Below are 22,233 nucleotides of genomic sequence, written 5' to 3'. Positions count from 1 at the left end.
GCAAGTTACCTCCCAACCCCCTCAGCTCAGCTCCCAGAAAGTGGAGATTTACTTTGGGAACACGCATGGAGGAGGTTCTAGTCCACCCCGCTTTCCATGGTAACCATGGGGTGACTGTGCCAACCCAGGAGATTGGACATCTTTCAAAAGCCACAAAACAGGCACTGAATTGGTGATGACCTAAATCACAATGTAGGGACAAAACTCTTTCATTGTGGAATGTGGAGAAAGGTTGGCGCTGTCGCACGCAAACCCCACTGACTGAAGAGCGTGAAGAGTGAGGCTGAACCGATGGATGGATGCTTCATATAGTCTCTTGGTGTGTGTGTGTGTGTGTGTGTGTGTGTGTGTGTGTGTGTGTGTGTGTGTGTGTGTGTGTGTGTGTGTGTGTGTGTGTGAGTGAAAACAAATTATTTCTTCATAATGTTAAACTGTGATAAGCCATTGTCTCTGTGTCTATTACATAAACACAAGTCAGTCAAATACCTCCAACTGTGATTGTTTTATCCCTGCACACTGGGCATGTGAAAAAATAATAAAAACACAAATTCTTTCAGTCATTATGCGCAGCTGCAGTGTTGTTGTTTATCATATCAGCTCAGCTCTGCGTTTGATCAGTGCCTATCTGACCAATGTAAGCCTGCATAGGTCAGATAGGTCAGTGCCTATACGACCCCTGCGGCCTTACATGATGCACTGCAGAGTCCTCTGCATCTGTGAACAAGTGACCGTTCCCAAAGAAAAGAAAAAGCTCTTGTCAGGTCAGGTTTCTAATCAGCACAGTGTTTTGTCACATGGTTGGTCTTACAGGGAGCTCTAGAGGCGGGGATCCAGCCTACTCAAGGCACTGAAATCGGATTGTTGGAAGGCGGAGAAAAATGATGTAAAATCACCAGAGGCAACATTCGACCAAGTCTTGAGGGAGGGGAGAGAAAAAAAAAAGTTTCTCCTGAATTTTAGTGGTTACTGCTGGAGGAATTTGGAGCAAAGTGAGGCGTATAATCCTGCTGTCCACCAGGAAAGATTTGGAGTCACCTCACAGAAAGGTGACACTTGATGAAATATGTACTGTTCAGTCTCTTGCTGGGTAAGGCTCTTTTCATATGCTCTCATCCACAGACAGGCCGGCTACAGAACAGCGCCCCCTGCAGGAGTCGAGGAGCAGATGAAGTAAAAAATATTCTTGTCTTGAAGCTAGCCTGAAGTCTCTCGGCAACAGCCAGATATAATTCCTCTCTTACCTGAGCTGGATCTGTGCAGATAGTTTTGGCTGCTGAACTTTTGAGGAATTTGATCTGAGATTTCTGCCACCAAACACAGCAAATGGTTTTTGTTTGTGGTGATCACGGCAATAAAATACTGCTTTTGAAAAACTCAGCAGTTATACACAATGATGGAAGAAGTACTTAGGCATTTTACGTAAGTAAAACTAGCAATATCACACTGTAAAACTACTTTATTACAAGAAAAAGTCCTGCATTGAAAAATTTACGCAAGTAAAAAGTGCTTAAAGTACAAAGTAAGAGTATTCATTGGGCTGCTTAATGGCCACTGTTGCTGTAATGCTACCATAGCATATACTATACTGTTGAATTATTGTTACTACTTATAATTAATAAAACATTATTATATTAATTCTGTCCCATTATCCCATGATACTTCATAGTAGTCGTAATCTGATGACATCAAACTACGTCTTTTGTTATTGTTTTGATTGAGAGACTCCTAATGATGGAATCACAGTATGCTACCCACTTAGCACCAAACAGCAGCTAGCTGGTGATCATAGAGGAGCATTTAACACCACAAACAGACGTAAAAATAGAGTAAATATTGGACTTAAATTCAACAGGTGGACAGAAACATGACTCAGAGTTAATGGTAATGTTACTCTGCAGTTGCTGGATGTGTAAATGAGCAACTGTTTGCTAAGAGTTGATAACAGTCTTCGTTAGTGTTGTGCTTAAAGCTTGTTTATGCTGCCCCCAAGAGGCCAAACACTTGTTACTGCAGCTTTAATCATTTCTCCAAAATATATTCTATATATTTAAAGCACTGTCAGACATGCTTGCATGGTAATGCTCAGATCTATTACCATTTTAATGTTGTGCAAACAATGTGCAAAAGTGTAAAACAAGGCATGTGAACATGTTCAAGTCATTCAAGTCCGTGTGGTTCAAGCTTTACATAAGCCAAAACTGTGGGAAAGTACAGTTACTGTTGGCACAAAGGTGAATACTCAGCTTGAACTCTGTTGCACAAAACTGGGGTGAAATTTCAGATCCATTTATTTAATAACTGTCAGGATGTTTTCAGTCTGAGAGCTGGGAAATATACTGTCAATACAGTAAGAGGATGGATTTTGTTGCTCCAGCAGTGAACAAGATCGTAACCTGAGCTTGCATAGACACCGATCCTCTGGTGTTTCCAAACACCTGCAGACAAATGCCTGAAGACCACAGCTCAGAGGAGCATTTAGAATAACAACATGAGGGATTTTTGAAGGATCATGAGTCACAGTTTCTCCAGTCCAGGGTTGATATTTAATTATTATCAAGTGACTACAGTGTTGGATTTGTTTTTGATGAACAGTCTGCACAGATGCACCTTGAAGCTCTACATTTCATCACCTGCAGTTTGTTCATGAAATTTCGATTGGATTTATGTGTGATTTGGGGGGGGGGGGGGGGGGGGGGGGGTCATGGTGTCAACACCAATCACAGATATGGAAATCAAGTTTATTTAACCATGTTTTAATTGTGATTTTAGTTAGGAACTTGAACAGGTATTCCACATGTGAGCTGTAGCTGTGTGTAAATGTAATGCCCTACCAAAAATCTCTCTTACTGCAAACCACAAATACTCTACAACGTAATTTACAAATGCATGCCAAAGAGCATTAAAAAGGAACATGCAGAAACTCTTTAAAGTTTTAAGTCTCTTCAAGTTTCTAGCTTTAGGTGAAGAACTTGGTAAGTTCAGTGATATGGCTTTTCATAACCTCCCACCCACCATTCACCACCCTGGAATCTGATATGGGGGAGTCTCTCTCTCATTCACAGTCCAGTTCATTCACCCAAGTTTCTCCCTCTAACAGCACAGACGCCAGTGTTGTTTCTCAAATGGACGTGTTGGCTGTTCCTGCAGACAGGCATAAAGGATGGTACCTTTCTCTGATGGCACCTAACACAAAGGGACCAACGTTTGCTTGGCTGGACCCATCCAGACTTTACTGCAACTCACAGGTATGATGGAAAAAAAAAGGTTATTTCCAGTGACTCAACAAGTTGTTGAGCTGTTGACACTGTTTCTACTGTCTGCACTCTCAATGACTACAGTATAAAACAAATTTTTAACAGGAAAACACAAGTTATGTGTGTATTTTAAATGCACACTTTGCCTTTTGTGCATTTACTTCAGGCTCTTGCAGACTGTGTCCAAGACCTTCTCAGTCCATTCCACAACGACACCATTGACCTGGTTGCCGGGATCGATGCAATGGGATTCATTCTTGGTAAGAAAACAAACGAATTCATCCCCAAAAGGGAAAATAAGCATGAGAAGGGAAATAAAATTTACTTCCCTTCTCAATAGTAGGCGAAGCGCAGTCACAAATGGTGTCTCTCGCTAATTTTATTTTGAGAGGCAGCTCCTCTGCTGGTTGGGAAACCTAACCCCACTGGTGAAGATACTAAATTTAGATATTTCAGCTCCTCTAAACTCTGCCTCATGGCACATAGCACATGTGTGAAAACATTCCTCCTGCAGTTCAAACTGGGCAACACAAAGCGATTATTTCTGAAACATCATTCTGTCACAGTGGATGAATGTTTGTAATGTGTTTTCAGGGGCGTCTGTTGCCACCACCCTGGGAAAAGGTTTTCTCACTGTCCGCAAAGCCGGACACCTGTGTGTCCCAACCCAAAGCCAAAACTACTCCGACTACACAGGCAGAGAAAAGGTTATGGAAGTAAGGCTGGATGTGCTAAAACCAGGTTAATCTTCCTTTGCTTTCTCTCTTATGGTTTTTGGACCATTGACAAGGACGTCAATGAGTTTAGACTCATGTTATTTATGGTTTTTGCAAATATTCAGTCTTTTCATTGCATAATTTCCATACATAATGATTTGTATGATTACTTACATCATCATCTGGCACCAAAGCTCTGCACTGAAGGAATTGCTTTAGGCTTCAATGCACAGCTGTATTTGAGGGTGACTTTGACCAGGCTGTACCAAGCTTATTTCTTATGTCATAAAAATGAAGCGATATTTTGTTGACTAATCGATTTATCAAAAATATGTCGGAAAATAGTGAAAATAAATATATGCTGAAACAAAAGACTGAAATGTTTAATTAATAATGAAACAGTTGCTGCTCCTGTTGATTGACCAATCATTGCAGCTCTACATAAACCCTGAACAATGCATGACAGGCATCCTCACTTTATGCTCATTTATTCATTGCAGCACAGCACCCTCTAGTGTTCATGTGTGAAGCAAAGCTCCAGATGTTAAAGATTTGCATCTTTGATGTCTTATCAGATATTATTACGGGCAATTTGGAGTTACATTCTTTTTTAATCATCTGTAAAACATCAGAGATCATCCTGTTCATACACATAGAGATTTTACATCCTGCTGTCTTTTTTCCTGACAGAAAAACTTGGTAGAAAATAAGCATATTATTTTTTTCATGACAGGGATACAATTTTATGTAAAAATGCATATTTTTTTTTTACCATGTCAAAACTTCAATAAAGATCCAGTGGATATAATAGTTGAAAATTCTCCTTTCTGCAGGTATGAGGGTGCTGCTGGTGGACCAATGGATTGAGACTGGAGGCACAATGAAGGCTGCCATCCAGCTGTTGGAAAAGCTGGGAGCCACTGTTGTAGGTCAGCCAAGACAGTTATGTTACAACACCATAACTGAATGATCCTCAGCATCTGAACGTAAATATCAGCGCCCTCTGTGTCCTGCAGGTGTAGCAGTCGTGGCCATCGAGAACACTGAGGGAGGAAAGTGGATTAAAGAAAACTACAAATTCTCTCACTGCATCCCCGAAGAGTTCCAGAGCCAAATTGAACAGAGGTATCTTGATTCCTTCAAAAGCTTCAACAACTAAACAAGAAAATGTGATTTCTTACATCTTCAGTGATGACGAAAAGGGGAATAGCAATATTTTTTAAAGCTGGGATGGGGATCTGCGTATACGTGTTGTACTTTGCAGTTTTGTTCTTGAAAAATTCTTTAAAATACATGTTTGTTATTTTCAAAACACTATGAAATGGTGTTTTTGCTCTTTTCTAATATTTTTATTACCTGTAAAACATACCATGGGAAATTTCAAAGACAATAAATGATACAATATTCATAGACAGCATTTCCGTTTTTGATGTTAAAATGTAGTAAAAGTACCAATGAAGCATACGATGTAGAAAAAAGAAAGAAAGAAAGAAAGAAAGAAAGAAAGAAAGAAAGAAAGAAAGAAAGAAAGAAAGAAAGAAAGAAAGTTCAAGCATGTGTCTACAAGAATGGTTCCCAACCTGGAGGTCGGGCCCCCACATGATAAATCTGAGGGGCCGTGAGATGATTAACAGAGTTTTGAACTGCGACTCAAGCTTTCCTCCAATCATGTCTTGTGATTTACTGCACAAACTTTCTTCTGACGGGAAGGTTGGGAACCTCTGACCTACACTGTTATGAAAAGAGTAAAGACATTTAAACCAGAGTATTCTGGAGAAAAAAAATCTTAATTAAGAAACTACAGCAGCGAGACAGAATATCTGATTCAAGCCCTAAGGTAAGCATCCACACATGCATGATGTTAAAAACATCCACGGTCATTCTTTGGCATCTCTGCAGTACCAGAACAGTCATCTTTGTGTAATTGCTGTGTCATCCTGTAACTCCAGACAAGTTAAACTGAGCAACACCACAAAAATCCACATCCCACAGAGGAAAACTCTTTCTAGGCCAGGAAAAACTGTACTCAAAGATGTCAGGAAGTAAAGCTCCGGCGTCCCTCCTCTGACCACAGAAAATCCCTCCCATGAGCTGGAGAGCAGCCACAGTCTTTTTCCACCGAGAAAAATCCTCATTTCCAGTCCGCACCTTTGACTTTAAACTCCTGCTTCCATCCTTACTGACAGCAGTTCGGCTGTTTCTTCTTCGATGACGCGTACAGGCTGTTTGAATTGCTGTTGATCCCTGAAACAAATGAACAGCTGGGTGTTAAAACTGTGTGACAAACCTTCTCGTGATTACAGGGAGACTGTTCGGATACTCACTGACAACGTCCCCGATTTGCCTCGATCCACTTTTCTCCAGCTCAGCAAGAACGTTTGTCTCAAATGCCAAAGATGCAACTCGAAAGAAAAACTCCTTCACGTTTTCCCCTGCAGCATGAAGAGATACAGATCAGTAAGGGACCGTGTGGAAATTAATAGGCTCTGACACAATTTTAATGTAAAGCATTAAAATGTTAATGGAACAATGATGATAAAGTTAAATTTAATGGCTAATCTGATCATGTAGATTTACGTTTCAATTGCTTCAACTGTGCTTCTGAGAAATCATGATTTATCCATCATTGAGCCACAGCAGACATCCCTAAAGACTACAATACCCATGAGCCTCTGTTGCCGATGCCACAGCACAAATTAGAGTGGTGGTGAGTTAAAAAGTTGTAGTCGTTGCAGATTTCAACCGCTGAACTGATTAAGCTGCAGATTCTAAAATTTGTTTTCTCAACACCGTAATCTTTAGTTTCCACCCGCCATTTCTTCCCGAAATGCACCCTGGGAATTGTAGTTAGCTTCTTGACATAGTCGACCTTGCACCCTCTACTTTTCAACCAAACAACCAGATATTTTTTGACATAGTTGTTAATATTTTGGACTGGCTGATGACTAAGCTGTAAAAGTTCAACATATCTATACACATATATCTATATCTCTTTGTGACTTGACTGCAGTTCTGCTATAATGCAGAATAAAGTGAAGAACTGTTTGCTGGTAAGAGCTTTGGAGAGGTAATGTTTAATCTCTTAACTAGATCCAAATTTAACGTTTATTGAAACGGACGTATTTGTCCTATTGGCAAATAGAAACTAAAGACCTGTTAGACACACATGATTGTGCTTCTCTGCATGCGGAAAAAAGCACCTGTATGACCAATGGTGCATGCAAAAGGCATACTTTTATTTTGATAGAACTATTTAATCTTGTTTTTTTTATTTTTGAGTAAATCCCACAAGAAAATGATGAAATAAATCATAAATCTTGGGCATGAAAGAACTGCGACTACCCTCCTTTTAGGAAAAAGAAAAACTATACCATCCCCAGCTCATAATTTTCAAACAGTCCCTAAGTCACAGGTGGGATTGCTGCTCATTTCACTGCATCTAAATCCAAATACTCACCTGTCAGTGACGACACCGCCCAATACTCGGCTCTGATCTCTTGTGCTAGTTTCAGGGCATCTTGTTCAATCTGAGAGTACTGAGCAGGAGACTGTCAGAGAAGCCAGAGAGAACAGGGTCAATATAATGTCTTCAAGTTGAACACAAAACAAATCTTTACACTGGACTTACTCTGCCACTGACTATTATTTCATTATCCATTAACCTGACTATTTTCTTGCGTGAAGCCTTCAAATTACCCGCCTTGGTCTAAAAGCCAAACAGAAACTGTTTTCTGTCACATGAAGCAAAGAAAAACAGCAAATCCTCAAAATGAAAAAGTCAGAAAAAGGGATTTTTGGTATTTTTGCTTGAAAGATCACTTGAGCGATGAATCAAATACTACTTATTGAAATAGAAAAGTAGCCGAGGCAACCCCAGTGAACAAATGTGCTTCTTGCTCCCCACCATTGATTAAACACAGTCAGTAAAGTCTTAGAATGAGTTGGGGATGAGGAAAGTACATTCTTGAGGTCTGAGCCAGCACACAAACGCTTTGTGGTGCTGGCACCAATCCCAACAACTGACATTTGACTCCAGCAGAAGACACAGAAATGTTCACAGGCATGTCCACTTCAAGCAGCATAAAGACTTACACTCAGGTCTTTCTTTGTGCCGACGACGAACAGCTGAACACCGGTGGGGTCGTTCTCTCTCAAGGCGTCTTCGAGCCACTGCCTGCAGACAGAAGGAGGAAACTTTACGTCCTCCAGCTGGGACAAAAAGGGTCAACAGCGAGTTGCTCACAGTGAAAAAGCTTACCTCACGTGGCCCAAAGAGGCAACATCGTTTACATCAAACACGATAATCACAACTAGAGGAAGAAAAGACAATATGACAAAAATGAAAATGCTTTATGAGTTCTGAGTGTTAGCATTTTGTGCATAGAAGTCATTTAGTACATTTTTTATCGGTTTGCTGCTCTAAAACACCCAAATCTCTCACCCTGGGCTCCTCTGTAGTATGTAGAAGCAATGCACTTGAACCTCTCTTGGCCTGCAGTGTCCCACCTGCAACATAGAGAGAGGCTGATGAGTGACATCACATCAGGCAGACTCAGCTTACCGACTTTGTTTTAGGTATCAGAATGAAGACTTACAGCTGCAGGCTGAAAGGAACACCCAGCACCTCAAAGCGCTCCATCTCAAAGTCCACACCGATCGTCGCCTTGTAGTTCTTATCAAAAGCATCTTTGCAAAATCTGAAAACATACAAAATGTCTTAAAAAAATCCTTCAGATTTAACATGTCTACATTTTTGAATAATAAAATATCAAATTGTGCTTCCTTGTACGAGTCACATGTTCTCTGGCTTCTTTACTGGAGTTATTTATTTCCCAGAACTGCACCTCGACACAGTAAGTGACTGCATTTGAGCTTACCTATTAATCAGACAGGTTTTCCCCACAGCCAGGTCACCCACCACGATGACCTTAGAGATCTTAAATCTGCTGAGAGGAATAAAAGAAGAAGAAGCGACGAGTAAATAAGTGCTAAAACAACACATCACCTCCGGTATCATCTGGCTGGCGGTGGCTGTGCTCACCCCACAGTGCCGGTGCGCTGCTCCTGGCAGGCGGTCTTCACTTTATTGTTGAAATCCTCTTTCGTGTGCAGAGCTGCCTCTTTCCTGAAATACTACAAGAGAGGAAGGAGGACGTGTGAGGCCGCGCACAGCTTTAGGGAGACAGCAAGGCTGTAATGGCAGCTTGTGATTTTACCGGAGGGAGCTGAGCGATGATGCGGTCCCTTCGGACAGGAGGAAGAACACTCATGGCTGAAACTCGGACAGACATGAAGCTTCACTGTAAAAGTTCGGCATTTGTGGAGAGAGAAAGAGAGCAGCATCAACAATCTGACACTTCAACTACTTACAGCTGTTTCTTCATCATATCCGGACAGCAGAGACTGATTTTCAGGCCTAATTCTTTTTTATTTCTGCTTTTTTCTTGTAAAGAAACTTCCAAATATGAAGAGACAGAAATAAACTAATATTTATTTCTGAAAGCATTTCTTGTTCCAGTCGAGGAATTGATTTGGCCGCTTTAGTGCTGAAACAACTGGTCAATTAATAGCATATTCAAATAACTTTTGGGCTGATTAATCAATGGACACAAAAATATACCACAATATTTTGAGAACTGATTGTCACTTTTAAGCAAAAGTGCCAAATATTCACTGGTTTGACAGCTGAGATGTGAATATTTACTGGTTTTCTTTGACTTCTTTGACAGTTAACTGCATATCTTTGAGTTTTGAACTGCTGGTTGAACAAAAGTAACAATTTGAAGACATGACCTTTCTTGGAAATTAGGATCCGCATTTTTCCTTTAACGATCAACCAAAATAAGTTATTTATTTATTCAACAGATAAATCGATAATGCCATGAGTTGCAGCTCTGCTGTCACATACGTCCATGTTTTGTTTTTATGTTGCCTTGCTGCAACTGACCTGGAATGAGTTGCCATAACAGAGATATTGATCACCGCCTTACATGTAAAATACTTGTTCCAAACGAGCACATAGAAACTAGAAACCACTTTTTGTGAAACAAACTTGTTCCTATTAACTTTGCGATAATTCGGGATCTCGGGCTTTACATTCACTTTATTTTCCCAGGCCACCAGAGCATAGACTGCACCCCTAACATGCACACACAGAGACACACACACATCTCCTGTCAGTCACAGTGTAGGTAAGGACACATTCAGGCTGAGGCCCAAGTCAAACAGTACTGTGATGAGAGAAAATATTTGTCATCCATTGTGCAGCTACGCGACCACAGACGGAGCCCGACCAGACAACTGTAATCAGAGTTGATCCACTTACTGTGTGGATCTGTTTTAATCCTATTGTTCATCAAAGCTCCTGGTAAGGAAGAGGTCTAATTTACTAGATTTGGTTTGTTTTACCACAAAACCGAAACTTAAAAACTCAATTTTCCGTCCAAACGGCAGCTGAAGCATCTCATCATCTCGGTAAAGCTCCACGTTCAGAGAAGTTTTACGCACACACGACCAGAAGAAAACTTGTCAGAACAGCGAGTTAAAACTGTGATACCTCAACGAGGCAGGATGGTCCGCACAAGGTTCCTCTTCTGTCTTCTGTGTTGTGCCTTCTTACTGAGATTCAGACCCATCCGAGCTCATAGCTGAGTGCTGAAGCGCTGAGTTTGCGGAGCGCAGAGCTGAAGTCGATCCGCGGAAGTTGAGGGGGAGCAGCAGGCTGGACGCGCCGCTGCGCTGACTCAGTCCCCGGGATTTTTTTCTCTCTTTCCTCCCACATTTTCTCTGCTCGGGCCCCTGCTGGAGGAAATGAGGAATAACAGAGAAAACAAATCTATCTATCTATCTATCTATCTATCTATCTATCTATCTATCTATCTATCTATCTATCTATCTATCTATCTGAAAGCGCAAAGCAATTTTTTTTTAGTATTTACACTCTTTGTTGATTCGTTTAGTTTTACGTAGTTTATTTATCTACATAAACCCATTTATTGTTCTCTAACACATCTTTTTTTTTCTTCTTTTTTTTTACCTCTTTATTTGTTGTGTTTGTAAAGCAAAAAGAGTTAAGGTAAGACTGAGAGTAATGCTTAGGAAAATCTAAGTAAAATCGTCTGCAAGGACATCTGTAACCGCCTTTTTCTTTCAAAAAAACTTCATAGTATTGCTGTTTCTACACGATGCGAGCCATATTTTCATGCTCCATCATTCGTCTGTATGTGCTTGTGTTTGCAACAAAGGAGAAAACGAAAATAATGAAACCTTTTTTTTTAGCGTTTCCTGTCCGTCAATTAAATATGCTGACAATAGAGGGCGCGCTAAGCTTCTTCTGATTGATCTCTGCCTGGTTACAAAACACTAAATCTGAGTCCATCTGTCTGGTAGTTTGTGGTGGATGAAGTATTCACATCCTTTCCTTAAGTCAGTATGTAAGCATGTCCATGAAAATGTACTGTAAAATAAATATATACAAAAATATACATCGACATCCCAGTGACATCCCATTTTAAATAATCTTTTAATTCATGTATCACTCAACTAAAACAGATGTCGCTTTAGCACAAGATACATCATTGTGGTCAGATGGTCAAATGAATTCACTTGATGTTTGTCTCAAAAATCTTTGTACTTGGCTTGAGCTTCTACAAAAGCTTACAGATATCAACCTGCACTATATCCACACTTCCATTATCTTCATCTGTGCTTCTCATTTTTCAAAAGGCACTGTGGTAAAGGCACCGAAGCACAGGTCAGACACATCTAAACTCTGAACTTTCTTGGCGTTGGCTGAGATAGAAAATGAAATGTACTGATGATGAAGTGTCTAAATGACACTGTCAGCACTTATGAGTCATGGCATGATTAGGAAGCATTTAAAGCCCACTAATGGTGTTTACTCGTACTACCATTGGAGATCTGTCAGATCGGAATGCACATTTGGGAACATTTTTTACAAAACATCAATTTATGAGGAAAGAGGAAGAAGAGGAAACACATTCATCTAAGGGTTGTTATTCAATGTCCTAAAACAACAGATCTATTCTGTTAAAAGAGTTATTATTTTGCAAAGAAGCAAATAAGGTACACACAGTGGGGATGCTCTACTGTTACTCCACAAGTCTAACTGCTACCAATGAAATATCGGTACTGATTGTGCTGCTGCCTGCTCTTATTATGAAGGGTCTCTCACTATGCCCACTTCCTCAAAAGCTCAAGTATCAGGCTATTAGATTGCAGAAAGATCCAGCTTCAGCCCCACTTATGTTAAATATCATCACATTTCATATGAGAACCTTAGGAGGACCATAAATTGTCCTGCATTCTTATGTGTTTCCAAACACAGTATTGTGTCTTATGCACCACCTCAGTGTCTCTTCAGCCAAAGATGGCGTCATACAGACAGAGAGAGGACATACTGTATATAGCCTTAAAATGTCGCTTCTAAAATTCAAAGTCCACTGTCAGAAAATACCAGCTGGCAGGTTGCTACCACATAAAAACACTGCTCCGTTTGCAAATGTTAAGGATAAGGCCACATATAGGCTAGCCAGGTTGTCAGATAAAATTTTTGAATTCTGTTTTTTTTTTTTTTTTTATTTTGTCAGACTAAAGGATTAGTTTGACTTTTTTGAGACATACTTTTATCTGCTTTCTTGCCGAGATTTAGATGAGAAATTTGATACCACTCTTGTATCGTTGCCCTAAAGCTACATCCATTAGATGGTTAGCTTAGCTTAGCAAAAAAGGAAACAAAGGAAACAAAAGGATACCACCAGCCTGGCTTTGTACAAGGGTAAAAACCTTTAGGTACCTGCAAACTCAACAAGAGAGTTTGCTGGTACATATCTTTGGACAGAGTTAGGCCATCTGTTTCCCTGTTTCCAGTCTTTAAGCTAAGCTAACTAGCTGCTGGCTGTAGCTTGACGTTCATTGTACAGATACGAGAGTGCCATCAATCCAGAAAGTGAATCAATATATTTCCCAAAATGTCAAACTATTCCTTTAAATATGATGCTGAAATGTGTTTTACATTTTGGTTGGATTGATATCACTCTTATGTCTGTACTTTTAATATAAGAATATAAGGCTACCATCATTACCTGTTAGCTTAGCTTGCATAGCCTAAATGTTATGTATGTATTGATTGTTTAATTTGTATAAAACCTGAAGTGTACAAAAACAAGTTGTGGAGGATTTCTTTTCATCACTGCACAGAGCCAAGCGAGCTGTTTCCTCTTGTTTTCAGTCTTTACACTAAGCTATGCTAAGCTAACTAGCTGCTAGGTGTAGCCTCATGCTTACCATACCGACACAAGAGTGGTATCAGTCTTCTCATCTAACACTTGCCAAGAAAGCCATTTAGTGTATTTCCCAAAATGTACACCTATTTTTTTAAGGTCACATGATGCTTAAAGTGGTAACGTGAAAAATATTTCTGAGTTTAACCCAGAATTTTGGCTTCATATGAAGCACTGTTGCATTTTATTTTTCCCCTTGAAAACTCACATGTCTGACTTTCCGACATTTCTGGAACGCAGCTCCTGAACAAGGCTACAACTTGTGCTAAACAGTTGTTTAGAGGAGTATGTTGTTTGGCAGTGAAACACAACAACCTGACGTGACAAGGAACAAAGGTCTGGAGAAAGACAAAGTGTGTAAACTCCCACCCTGAATGAAGACATAATAAAATAGTCCAATAAACCTTCCTTGGTCAATCAGTGAGAAACTTTCTGGAGTTGTTGTTAAGTGTCCCGTTCTGTCGCACAGAGCTCTGACTCCAGAAGTCGGCACGGAGCAGGCGGTAGAAATAAATCAGGATCATAATATTCATCACTATCATGGAGGAGAGAAAGTATCCACCATGGTCCAGCCAGGAGTAGTTGTGAATGATGTACCAGGTGAGGTAGAACTGTGTGCACAGACGAAATGTGACGTAGGTGAAGAGGTTGGCGAACTTGTTGATGTAGTATGTGGAGGAGGACTGAACTCCCGCCAGCTTCAGCATCAGCCTCAGGTGCAGGGTGACGCTGTTGACCTCTACAAAGAGAGCTATCACAGCGCCGGCTACATACAGCTGAGTGTAGAGGGTGTAGAGGAAACATCCGATCACCTGAAGAGGAGACAGACAAAGACAGGCACACGCATTTTGACATCCAACTCTCAAGTGTTTGGCGGTCTCATAATTTGTTTGTTTGCTTTTTCCAGTTTTTCTTGTTCACTTGCCTCTTTCCCCTGTAATTAAAGCACTCTGTAACTTTGTTAGGATAAGTGCTACACAAATTTACATTCATTTATACGAACGCCTTTGCATTCTCATTTAAAATCTATCAAAAATACTCACCACACTCTTAGGAAAAGGAGTCATTTGAATATCAAAATGAGCACATACATGAGAGCTTCCCCTTGGGTGTAAAGACTGGTTCAAATGCAAATGCATTAGTTAAAAGCTAAATTGTCATCAATCAACCTTTTTAAGCAGCTGAACAAACCTTTTATGAAACTGAATGTTTTGCTGGTGGTTCTTTGAGTGTAAAGCTGATTGTACATGGAAAACAAGCTATTGTGGGATGGAAAACATACAGAGAGCTTTGTTATTGTTTCATGTCAGTGGAAGCTTCAGACACGGTATGGAGCTAAATGGAAGCCAACTTCTGCCCTGTAGGTATGGAAAGCATAATCAAACAGCTAAAAATCTACATTATGGAAAACGGCTAAGATTAGCATGTTAAGTGCGCTTTTTCAGGGCAGTTTATGAAAATGACCTGAAATTTAGTCTATAGATTAATCTACATACACATGAATGTTCCGTTTTTCATGACACATGCACACTTAACTGGGTGTTACATATTTCTTTTTGCTGTCTTGACCACAAAACGAGAACAAAGACGCACATGTGACAGGCACAAAAGATACTTCCAACTGATAAACATTACTTTGAAAATCATGATGAGTGTCACAAGAGAAATGGAGGATTTGTGTCCATGTACATGAATCCTATAGATTATTTGACAAACTGCTGTGAGGCTGTGTTGGCTCTTTCACTATTAGCAATACAAATATTATTATGATTCTCAACAATGCTTCTAATATAACCTCTTATGATGGACTGAATTTGGGGACAATTTATATAATTTGTTGCAGAAGTCATTATCTTAAGTTTAACTATTTCACTTAATCATCATGTGGCTTAAATGAAGGTGATAAACAACACACTGCACTTGAACCTGTCAGACATATGTTTTCAATGTTCTCACTTAAAGGGGAAATTAAAGCAAACTGCATGTTTTCAGGGATAAAAACTCAACAAATGAGCAAACAGTGGCTTCAGTGGATCTTCTGCTCAGTGGCGACGTGCTGCATTCAGCTCAGCTCAGGCTGCAAGAATTGTTATTTCCCCCTAATTATTCTTCCAACTCTGGATTTGTTTGTTCAATGGATACTTGATTAATAATTAAACAGCAGTCAGTAGAAACCAACAACAGCATAAAAAAGAAATCTTTAATGATAATTTCTCGATGATTATCTGACCCACAAATGCAACCTTGATAGATTTAAAAAAGAAAACATGCCCACAGGCACGGCATCTTACCAGTGCATGATGGATTAAGAATTCCCATGATCCCCTTGCGTGTCCTGTCAGGATAATATCACCTGCATCTTGCACAAAGTATCCTAAGAGGGAAGAGAAAAGGACATTGCCTCTGTCACTGCTCTGAGTCATGCAGGGTGAATCATTTTAGTAATCTGGTCAGTTTTTATTTAGACTGCTGATACTGAAGCCAGTATAACGTAGCTGCTGCTGAAATGTGTCCAGGTTCAGGTGATACAAACACAGATATAAAGATATTCAGTGTGTGCAACAGCCTTTAAAGGTGTCACCCGTTCACAAGTCCACCTATTCACAGGAAGCACATAAGGTTGAGAATAAAGTCGTTTAGCTTTTCCTGGACATGTGCAGGACACCCCAGTCTGTCTGACATATGGATACAGTTTGCTTACACATGCAAAGTGTTTATTTTACTGCAGCTCAGTTTTTGTCTAAAGCTCATCATCAACACATTACAGCACTGCATGCTGAATTTGTTTTCCGACATATGTTTGGACACATCGGAGCACGGCAGCATGTATTTGTTTGCTTTCCTTTTGTTTCCTCTTGTCTCTGTGTGTGCTGTAACTAATGTCCTGCGAGCCTGTGTAAACTGAGCACCTTTGGCTGCATTAAAGTTCTTCCTCTTATGAGTTCAGAGTGATTTAAAGCAGCTTTTTTGGAAGATTTGCTGGAAAAAACATCTTTCATGTCAAATCCCCATGCATAATTTTAGGCTGCTTCAAAGTGCAGCTTGAAAATGGAAAGCAAAGATGGAAGAGAAGCTCTTAATGTGTTTGTACAGTCCTGCTCATTCACCTCATTGAAGTGACAATGCCATCAAGCAAGCTGGTAAAGTGAGTGTAAATGTCATGCCGGCTGAGGTAATGAGGTTAGATGACAGGTGTGGCCCGATAAACCAGACAAGTGTGTGGCATCCAACCAATGACCACCTTGTTGTAATGCTTCACCTCACTCCATCATAAAAAATGGATTTAACAAGTAACAAATGATTAAAAATGAGGGATTTCATCATAAAGAGACAAAACACGGATAAAACAATCTCTTCGATTTGATGATTTTCAAGCTGTCCAAACAGCAGCTTTGAATTCACAGGAGGGTTTTATTTAGAAGTAAATGTGCAAACATTTAGATATATCTGAATATATCTGACATTACATTGCAAGATTTCCCTTGTGTCACTCATTGTCAATCAGAGGATCGTCAAGAGATAATAAGAGTCAGTGTTTGAGGAACTAATGTGACAGCGGAGTTAATTATTCCTTATTATTCTTAGAAGATGCCAGCAGAACAATTCGTAACATAACCATGATTAGGTCTCATTTAGCTGGAGGTATTCAAGTGACTACGAGTCCCTCTGTGCCTCTGTATGACTGGCATGCTGCGGCTGCACAATCAGCCTCAATGTTAAATAACATGACCTCCAGTATCTGGCTGGGCTGGCCTCAGTGGAACTAATATCTGTTTGCGGTTGTTAGGGCAGATCTCTACAGACTTGTATCTTCATGGTAACACAGAGATACACATAAGACCCAGCCACATTCAGCACAGCTCAACCAGACCACCGAGTCCTTGGTGAATTATCTGTGGTGTCCATGGTGTTTGGGAGGAGACGCCCATTCGACTGTTCTGAGAATCAGGTGAGAGGGGCGGATCTTTTCATTGTTGCTCTGAAAAGCAGCAACTGGAAAGGTGGAAATTTAGTGTCTGCAGGGTTGAGCTCATATAAAGGGTGGATGAGAAAAGTCTGTCAATCAACACCTCTGCCTCATTTGCTGCAGCAAGCAGTCAATTACTCAACTGACAGAACATGAGTCAGCAACTATTCTGACAACTGAAGAATCCTTTCAGTGTATTTCAAAACATTACAACCTTTGCTGGTTTCTGATTCTCCAATGTCAAGATTTGATCCTTTTCTTTGTCATATGTGATATAATCACAGAATAACTGGCAGATTAATCGATAATGAAAATTATCCTTTGTTGCAGCCTTACATTGAGAGCATGGACTTTTTCTCCTGAGACTGCAGGCTGATGGATACAAAAACAAAAAACGTCCAACTTCATTTAGACACCAAAACTTAACTTTACGGCTGTTGTCAAGGAATTCCTTCCATTCACTGACCTGTTGAAACGCAGACGAGCAGGTAGGATAGAGGGGTGTGGTACGAGTGGATGTTGTTCAACGTCTCTGGCCAAACCACTGCACTGGAGAGGGACACATATTATGGGTAGATGGGGTTGTATTCACCTCAGTCAAACATACAAGGCCTCACTTCTGGAGAGAGAAGCCTGACAAAGCAGCATTAAAATCAGGTGTTTTGGCTTTTCTAACCCCCTGAACAATATATAGCACTTTTAGTAGCTGTAGAAACATTTTAATACTATTTTCAAACTACTTCTATTTAACAATATCATTATCTCTACAATTCTGCCATCGTTTTTCTCCAAAATAGACTCTGATTTTGCAATATTCTTTGTCACGTCTTTACTGCTGTTTAGCACAAGGGGCACACCTCAAACAGCAAAGGTTTCTCGGTGTCCCCTCCCTGTATAAACACACCATGACAAAATGATTGTTAATAAATGACCTACAGTTCTTCTGCATCATCTAAAGCATTGCGCGTTTTAGCATTTTTCCTTGGCACTGCAAAAACTTTTGAATGTGAAAACTTGCTTCTTTCACTTGTCAACCATTACTAATTCATACGGTCACATATTAAATGCAGTAAATAGTCAACTGAGGAAGAAGACTGCTTTGAAAAATGTGACCTAGGTCCCACTTCTTGATGTTAAAGGATGAGTCACGATCACCGTCCCCGCCCCAAAATAGTTTCTCACGATGCTTTCACAAGAATCCTTTTGCGAGCAGGTTTTTCAAGTTCATATCTGTTGGCTGTTGCTTGAGTCGGCCTGACTGCTCTCTGAATGAGGGCCTGGAAAGATTTGGTTCTTTACAAATCTCAGAGGCTGACACAAATTGGCACAAGTGGCAATAACAGCCTTGTTTGGTTCATACAGCACAGTGGCATTTCCCTCCCCACTTATAAATGCCATTGTCTCCCCCGTCCCTCACCCTGTCTGAACGTGCCCTTCTTCTCCTGCCACAGACTGTCACTGCTGCACACACCCACAGCCACACACACAACACGTCATGTGGACTGTCAATAGACAATGGTGTCCCAGTGTGGACAGACAGATGTTTGGATGGAGACTCACCAGGTCAGGGCCCATGCTCCAGTCAGCAGGGAGTGCACCATTGAGACAGAGAGGTTCCTCCACTTCCAGGAGTACAGGTCATTCTGCTGCACCACTTTGGGCACTGGCAGCTTTTGCAGCAACCGGTGTACCACCCTGAAAAGCAGAGAGAACACCAGCACTGACGCGCCTGGGCGACTCTTCAGCACAGGAAGCAGGACGTCCATCCTCCCGACCCCTGCTCTCCCTCTCTGTCCTTTGGTTTTGTCGCGCTCCTGTAAACGTCTCCTGGTGATGGGCGGTTATGTGACAGGGGGTTCCGCAGAGAGATGATCCTCTGTTTTTATTTTTTCCAAGTCAAGTGGAGGGCGACTGTCCGACTGATGCTGGAGCCTTTTTCTTCTCACGTTTTCAGCGTTCCGGGCCTGAAGAGGAAGGCTTGCCGGGGATTCCCGTCGCAGCTCATTCCACTGCGACGGCGTTCGTCTTCACGCAACGCCTTGTAATGTTATGCACTGCCGCCCTCAGCCCGCCTGTCTGTGCAGACTGAAAGGGGGAGCGGTGGAGAGGGAGCGGGGTGGGTGGTGCTGCCGTTGCTGCTCCCTTTAACCATAGAAACAAGGAGGGGCAGACACTGTGATCAAGTTACGCAAGGAATAAAATCACAGAGCAGGGCGACTGAGGCGTGATTTTGGGTAAGAATATCGTGAAAGGCCAATACAAATGTCATATAGCTGCACTGGAAATGTTACAGCTACCAGCGCGTGTAACGCACCGTGCGTAAAGGTCCATTTTCCCTGCGTCATGCATTAACTGTATTAATAATAGCAAAAATACTAGCATTAATAATTATTCCTAAACCAGGTTGTGTTTCATTCATTATTAACCTAAAAGACTATAGAGGAACTAATTATTTACAAGCCACAATTGTGCGTTTTGGTTTTTGGACACTCTGTTTACGCTGTGCCAGTGGTGGTGCAAGTAAACAGATCCTTTAATCAACAGTAGCAATACCACAGTGTTAAAATACTCCATTCCAAAGTAAAGATCCATAAGTATTAGAGCAAAATGTTCCATAGAATCAAAATAAAAGTACCAATTTTCCAGAATTGTTTATATTTTGACACAAGCAACATTTTAATGTTGGTTGAGTTTGAGCTTTTAAAAAAAGGCTCAATCTGACTGCAGCTGTAAAATAAATGTAATGGAGTAAAAAGAATAATGTTTCTGTCTGAAATTTAGTGAAGTAGATGTATATAAGCTGTATGAAATTGAATTATTTAAGTAAAGTATCAATACATGTAATTTGTACAATATAGTAGGCTACTTCTGTCTCCTCTACTCTGTGTAAATATCTCTATCTATATATATCACCCATTTCTTGAGTTTGCTTAAAGTTAGGTGGTGCACCACAAAGGATAATCTTAGGTCATCTTTCATTTTTCATTTAATGCTGCAGGTGAGCCACATATTTCACAAACGTTCCCATGTTTATGCTGATGATACACAACTGCATTTCCCCCTTAAATCTAGTCTTTCTGTTGATATAGTTACACATTCGAGCTGACTCTGATCCACTCAACTGACGAACAAGTGTCCAGGTTGCTTCCATCAGCTGAGGACAAGAGCCAAAGGAAATCATTTTCAACAGTGGGAGACCTTGATGGCTGGTGCTTTTATCTCCTCTGACACAGACATCTGCAAATCTGTTTATTCTGGCTGAGACCACAAGTCAACTTCTTGTCTTCAGCCCATCCAAAATGCTGATTTGAGCTAAACACAGTATCAAACTATCAACTTTAATACACCTTGTTTGTACTGCCATTGTTGTGTTATCCACCCCATTTAATTGTTGTCATCTTTTTGGCCTTATTAGAATCATATTGTACTCGCCTGACCGCATGCAGTTCCCCAAAGGAGATACTAAAGTTTACTTGAACCTTTATAAATACTTTATGGCGCTTCATAGTTGTGAGGGAATTTTCTATTACATTATTTCTGTACATTTAGGAGCCCAAAGGTCTCAAGGTCGGACAACACAGAGACCTCAGATAGAGACACGTTAGCATAATATTTAGAGACGATTCTAGCAGACAGCAGATAGCTAACCTCTCCCCCTGTTCTTACTATGGAGGTAGCCAAGGTCTTATAGATAAAATCTACAGACATAGACCAGACCAATTCTAGGAAGATTGCTCGAGTTCACATTTTAATAAGGAATTAAGTCAAAGTATCCTCAGTTACAGGGTTGAAGGTCAGGGCATACGTAAGTACGGTAGGAGCTATTGTTTGGTTTTGACTATCTGATAGAGTACCACAAATGTAGAAGGTAGGTATAGAATATTCGTAATAGGAAGTAGTTTGAGGAGTAGAAAGGAAAACATGTGACATCGGGGGTATTAATACGCCCCTTTAGAGGGACATCTTCAGAATTTGGTGTGGCACTACCTTGGTTCACTTGTGGACATTGTCTTGCTCATCAGCTTCTCCTTGATGCATCAAGCCTGCAATAAATACTTCTGCATAAGACATCTGAAGTCTCCTGGTGAACACCTTCCTTCAGTTCACAGGAATTTCCACCACAATAATGAATACTAGCTGGCTCCAACTCTTTACATACATTAGGTGATCAAATACAGACTTGGATTTTTATTTAGATAAATTGGTGGTAATGCCAGCAGTAAGCAATGTTACCATAAATATGATTGGTAATATAACCATATTGATCTTTGTTGTTTGGAGAACAACAATATGAATGTGGTGTGTTAAACAGGCAGCCTAACAGTAACACCCTCTCCTCTTGGCCATAGCTCTTTCCATAAACACAGCGTGGCTCTCAATCCCCACAGCAGGGCCTCTCTGCTGCCCGGCGGGGAAGAAGGAAGTGAGGAGCTAAGACCCTTCATGACCACCTGCACCACAGCTGTCTGTGTGAAATATGAACCCATTCATGAGGAGCTGACTTGTCTGTACCTGCCACAAGTTTTTTTTTTTTTTTTTGTCTGTTCATTCACAACTGATATATTTCTATTTATAAATTGTTTATTTTTCTGCTCAGTCTTATTCATAATTTATGTCTGTTTTCTTTCCTTTGAAAAATAATGTATGTTTGCTCATGTGTTGCTCTGTTTGTTTTCATCTGTTTCACTTTTTTTAAAAATGAAAATTTCAATGTTGCTCCTAAAAGAACATTGTCTGAAACTTTGAGTCAAACTTACGTCATGCTGAAAAAACCTGTTGCATTGAAGCTTACACTCTGTATTTCCACTGTGCCCTAATTACTTCCTTCATTTTATAATGCTTGCAGCTGTGGTTTTAGCACAAATTGTAAAAGTGCAGGACTTTTGATGCATGTTACCCAAACCCCTCTGTCCCCTTATTTGCTGTTACCTCTCAACTCTTTGAGAAAATACAACACAGACCACAAGTTACAGTATAAAAAGACACAACTAGAT

General features: G+C 40.5%; 3 protein-coding genes across 5 annotated transcripts; 1 reads left to right on the top strand and 2 right to left on the bottom strand.

Annotated features, from left to right (window-relative positions):
* Window positions 1-907: 907 nt before the first annotated feature.
* Window positions 908-5,381, top strand: LOC139336268 (adenine phosphoribosyltransferase). 2 transcript variants are annotated; one of them, XM_070970302.1, is made up of 6 exons: window positions 908-1,046; window positions 3,098-3,245; window positions 3,421-3,514; window positions 3,849-3,995; window positions 4,804-4,899; window positions 4,987-5,381. In XM_070970302.1, the coding sequence occupies exons 2-6, from the start codon at window positions 3,123-3,125 to the stop codon at window positions 5,127-5,129; spliced, it is 603 nt and encodes a 200-aa protein (XP_070826403.1). In that variant the 5' UTR covers window positions 908-1,046; window positions 3,098-3,122; the 3' UTR covers window positions 5,130-5,381. The 2 variants fall into 2 exon arrangements, with proteins under 2 accessions (XP_070826403.1, XP_070826404.1); XM_070970303.1 differs by having other exon boundaries at window positions 926-1,046; window positions 3,103-3,245.
* On the bottom strand, window positions 5,304-10,715 carry rab34a (RAB34, member RAS oncogene family a). 2 transcript variants are annotated; one of them, XM_070970301.1, is made up of 11 exons: window positions 10,527-10,715; window positions 9,187-9,270; window positions 9,012-9,103; window positions 8,848-8,913; window positions 8,566-8,667; window positions 8,412-8,476; window positions 8,229-8,280; window positions 8,063-8,144; window positions 7,428-7,518; window positions 6,295-6,402; window positions 5,304-6,214 (listed from the first exon to the last, which is right to left on the bottom strand). In XM_070970301.1, the coding sequence occupies exons 2-11, from the start codon at window positions 9,259-9,261 to the stop codon at window positions 6,147-6,149; spliced, it is 801 nt and encodes a 266-aa protein (XP_070826402.1). In that variant the 5' UTR covers window positions 9,262-9,270; window positions 10,527-10,715; the 3' UTR covers window positions 5,304-6,146. The 2 variants fall into 2 exon arrangements, with proteins under 2 accessions (XP_070826402.1, XP_070826401.1); XM_070970300.1 differs by having other exon boundaries at window positions 6,035-6,214; window positions 8,848-8,916; window positions 10,527-10,663.
* Window positions 10,716-11,477: 762 nt separating this feature from the next.
* Window positions 11,478-20,904, bottom strand: tlcd1 (TLC domain containing 1). Its single transcript, XM_070971138.1, has 4 exons — window positions 18,800-20,904; window positions 17,706-17,788; window positions 15,564-15,646; window positions 11,478-14,084 (listed from the first exon to the last, which is right to left on the bottom strand). Exons 1-4 carry the CDS (start codon window positions 19,003-19,005, stop codon window positions 13,686-13,688), a joined length of 771 nt encoding a protein of 256 aa, XP_070827239.1. The 5' UTR covers window positions 19,006-20,904; the 3' UTR covers window positions 11,478-13,685.
* Window positions 20,905-22,233: the final 1,329 nt, after the last annotated feature.

The sequence above is a fragment of the Chaetodon trifascialis genome, chromosome 9, assembly GCF_039877785.1.
Source record: "Chaetodon trifascialis isolate fChaTrf1 chromosome 9, fChaTrf1.hap1, whole genome shotgun sequence".
In the NCBI taxonomy this organism is placed as follows: Eukaryota; Metazoa; Chordata; class Actinopteri; order Chaetodontiformes; family Chaetodontidae; genus Chaetodon; species Chaetodon trifascialis.
The sequence above is the reverse complement of the archived record's forward strand: the minus strand, read 5'-3'. Positions and strand labels throughout refer to the sequence as shown.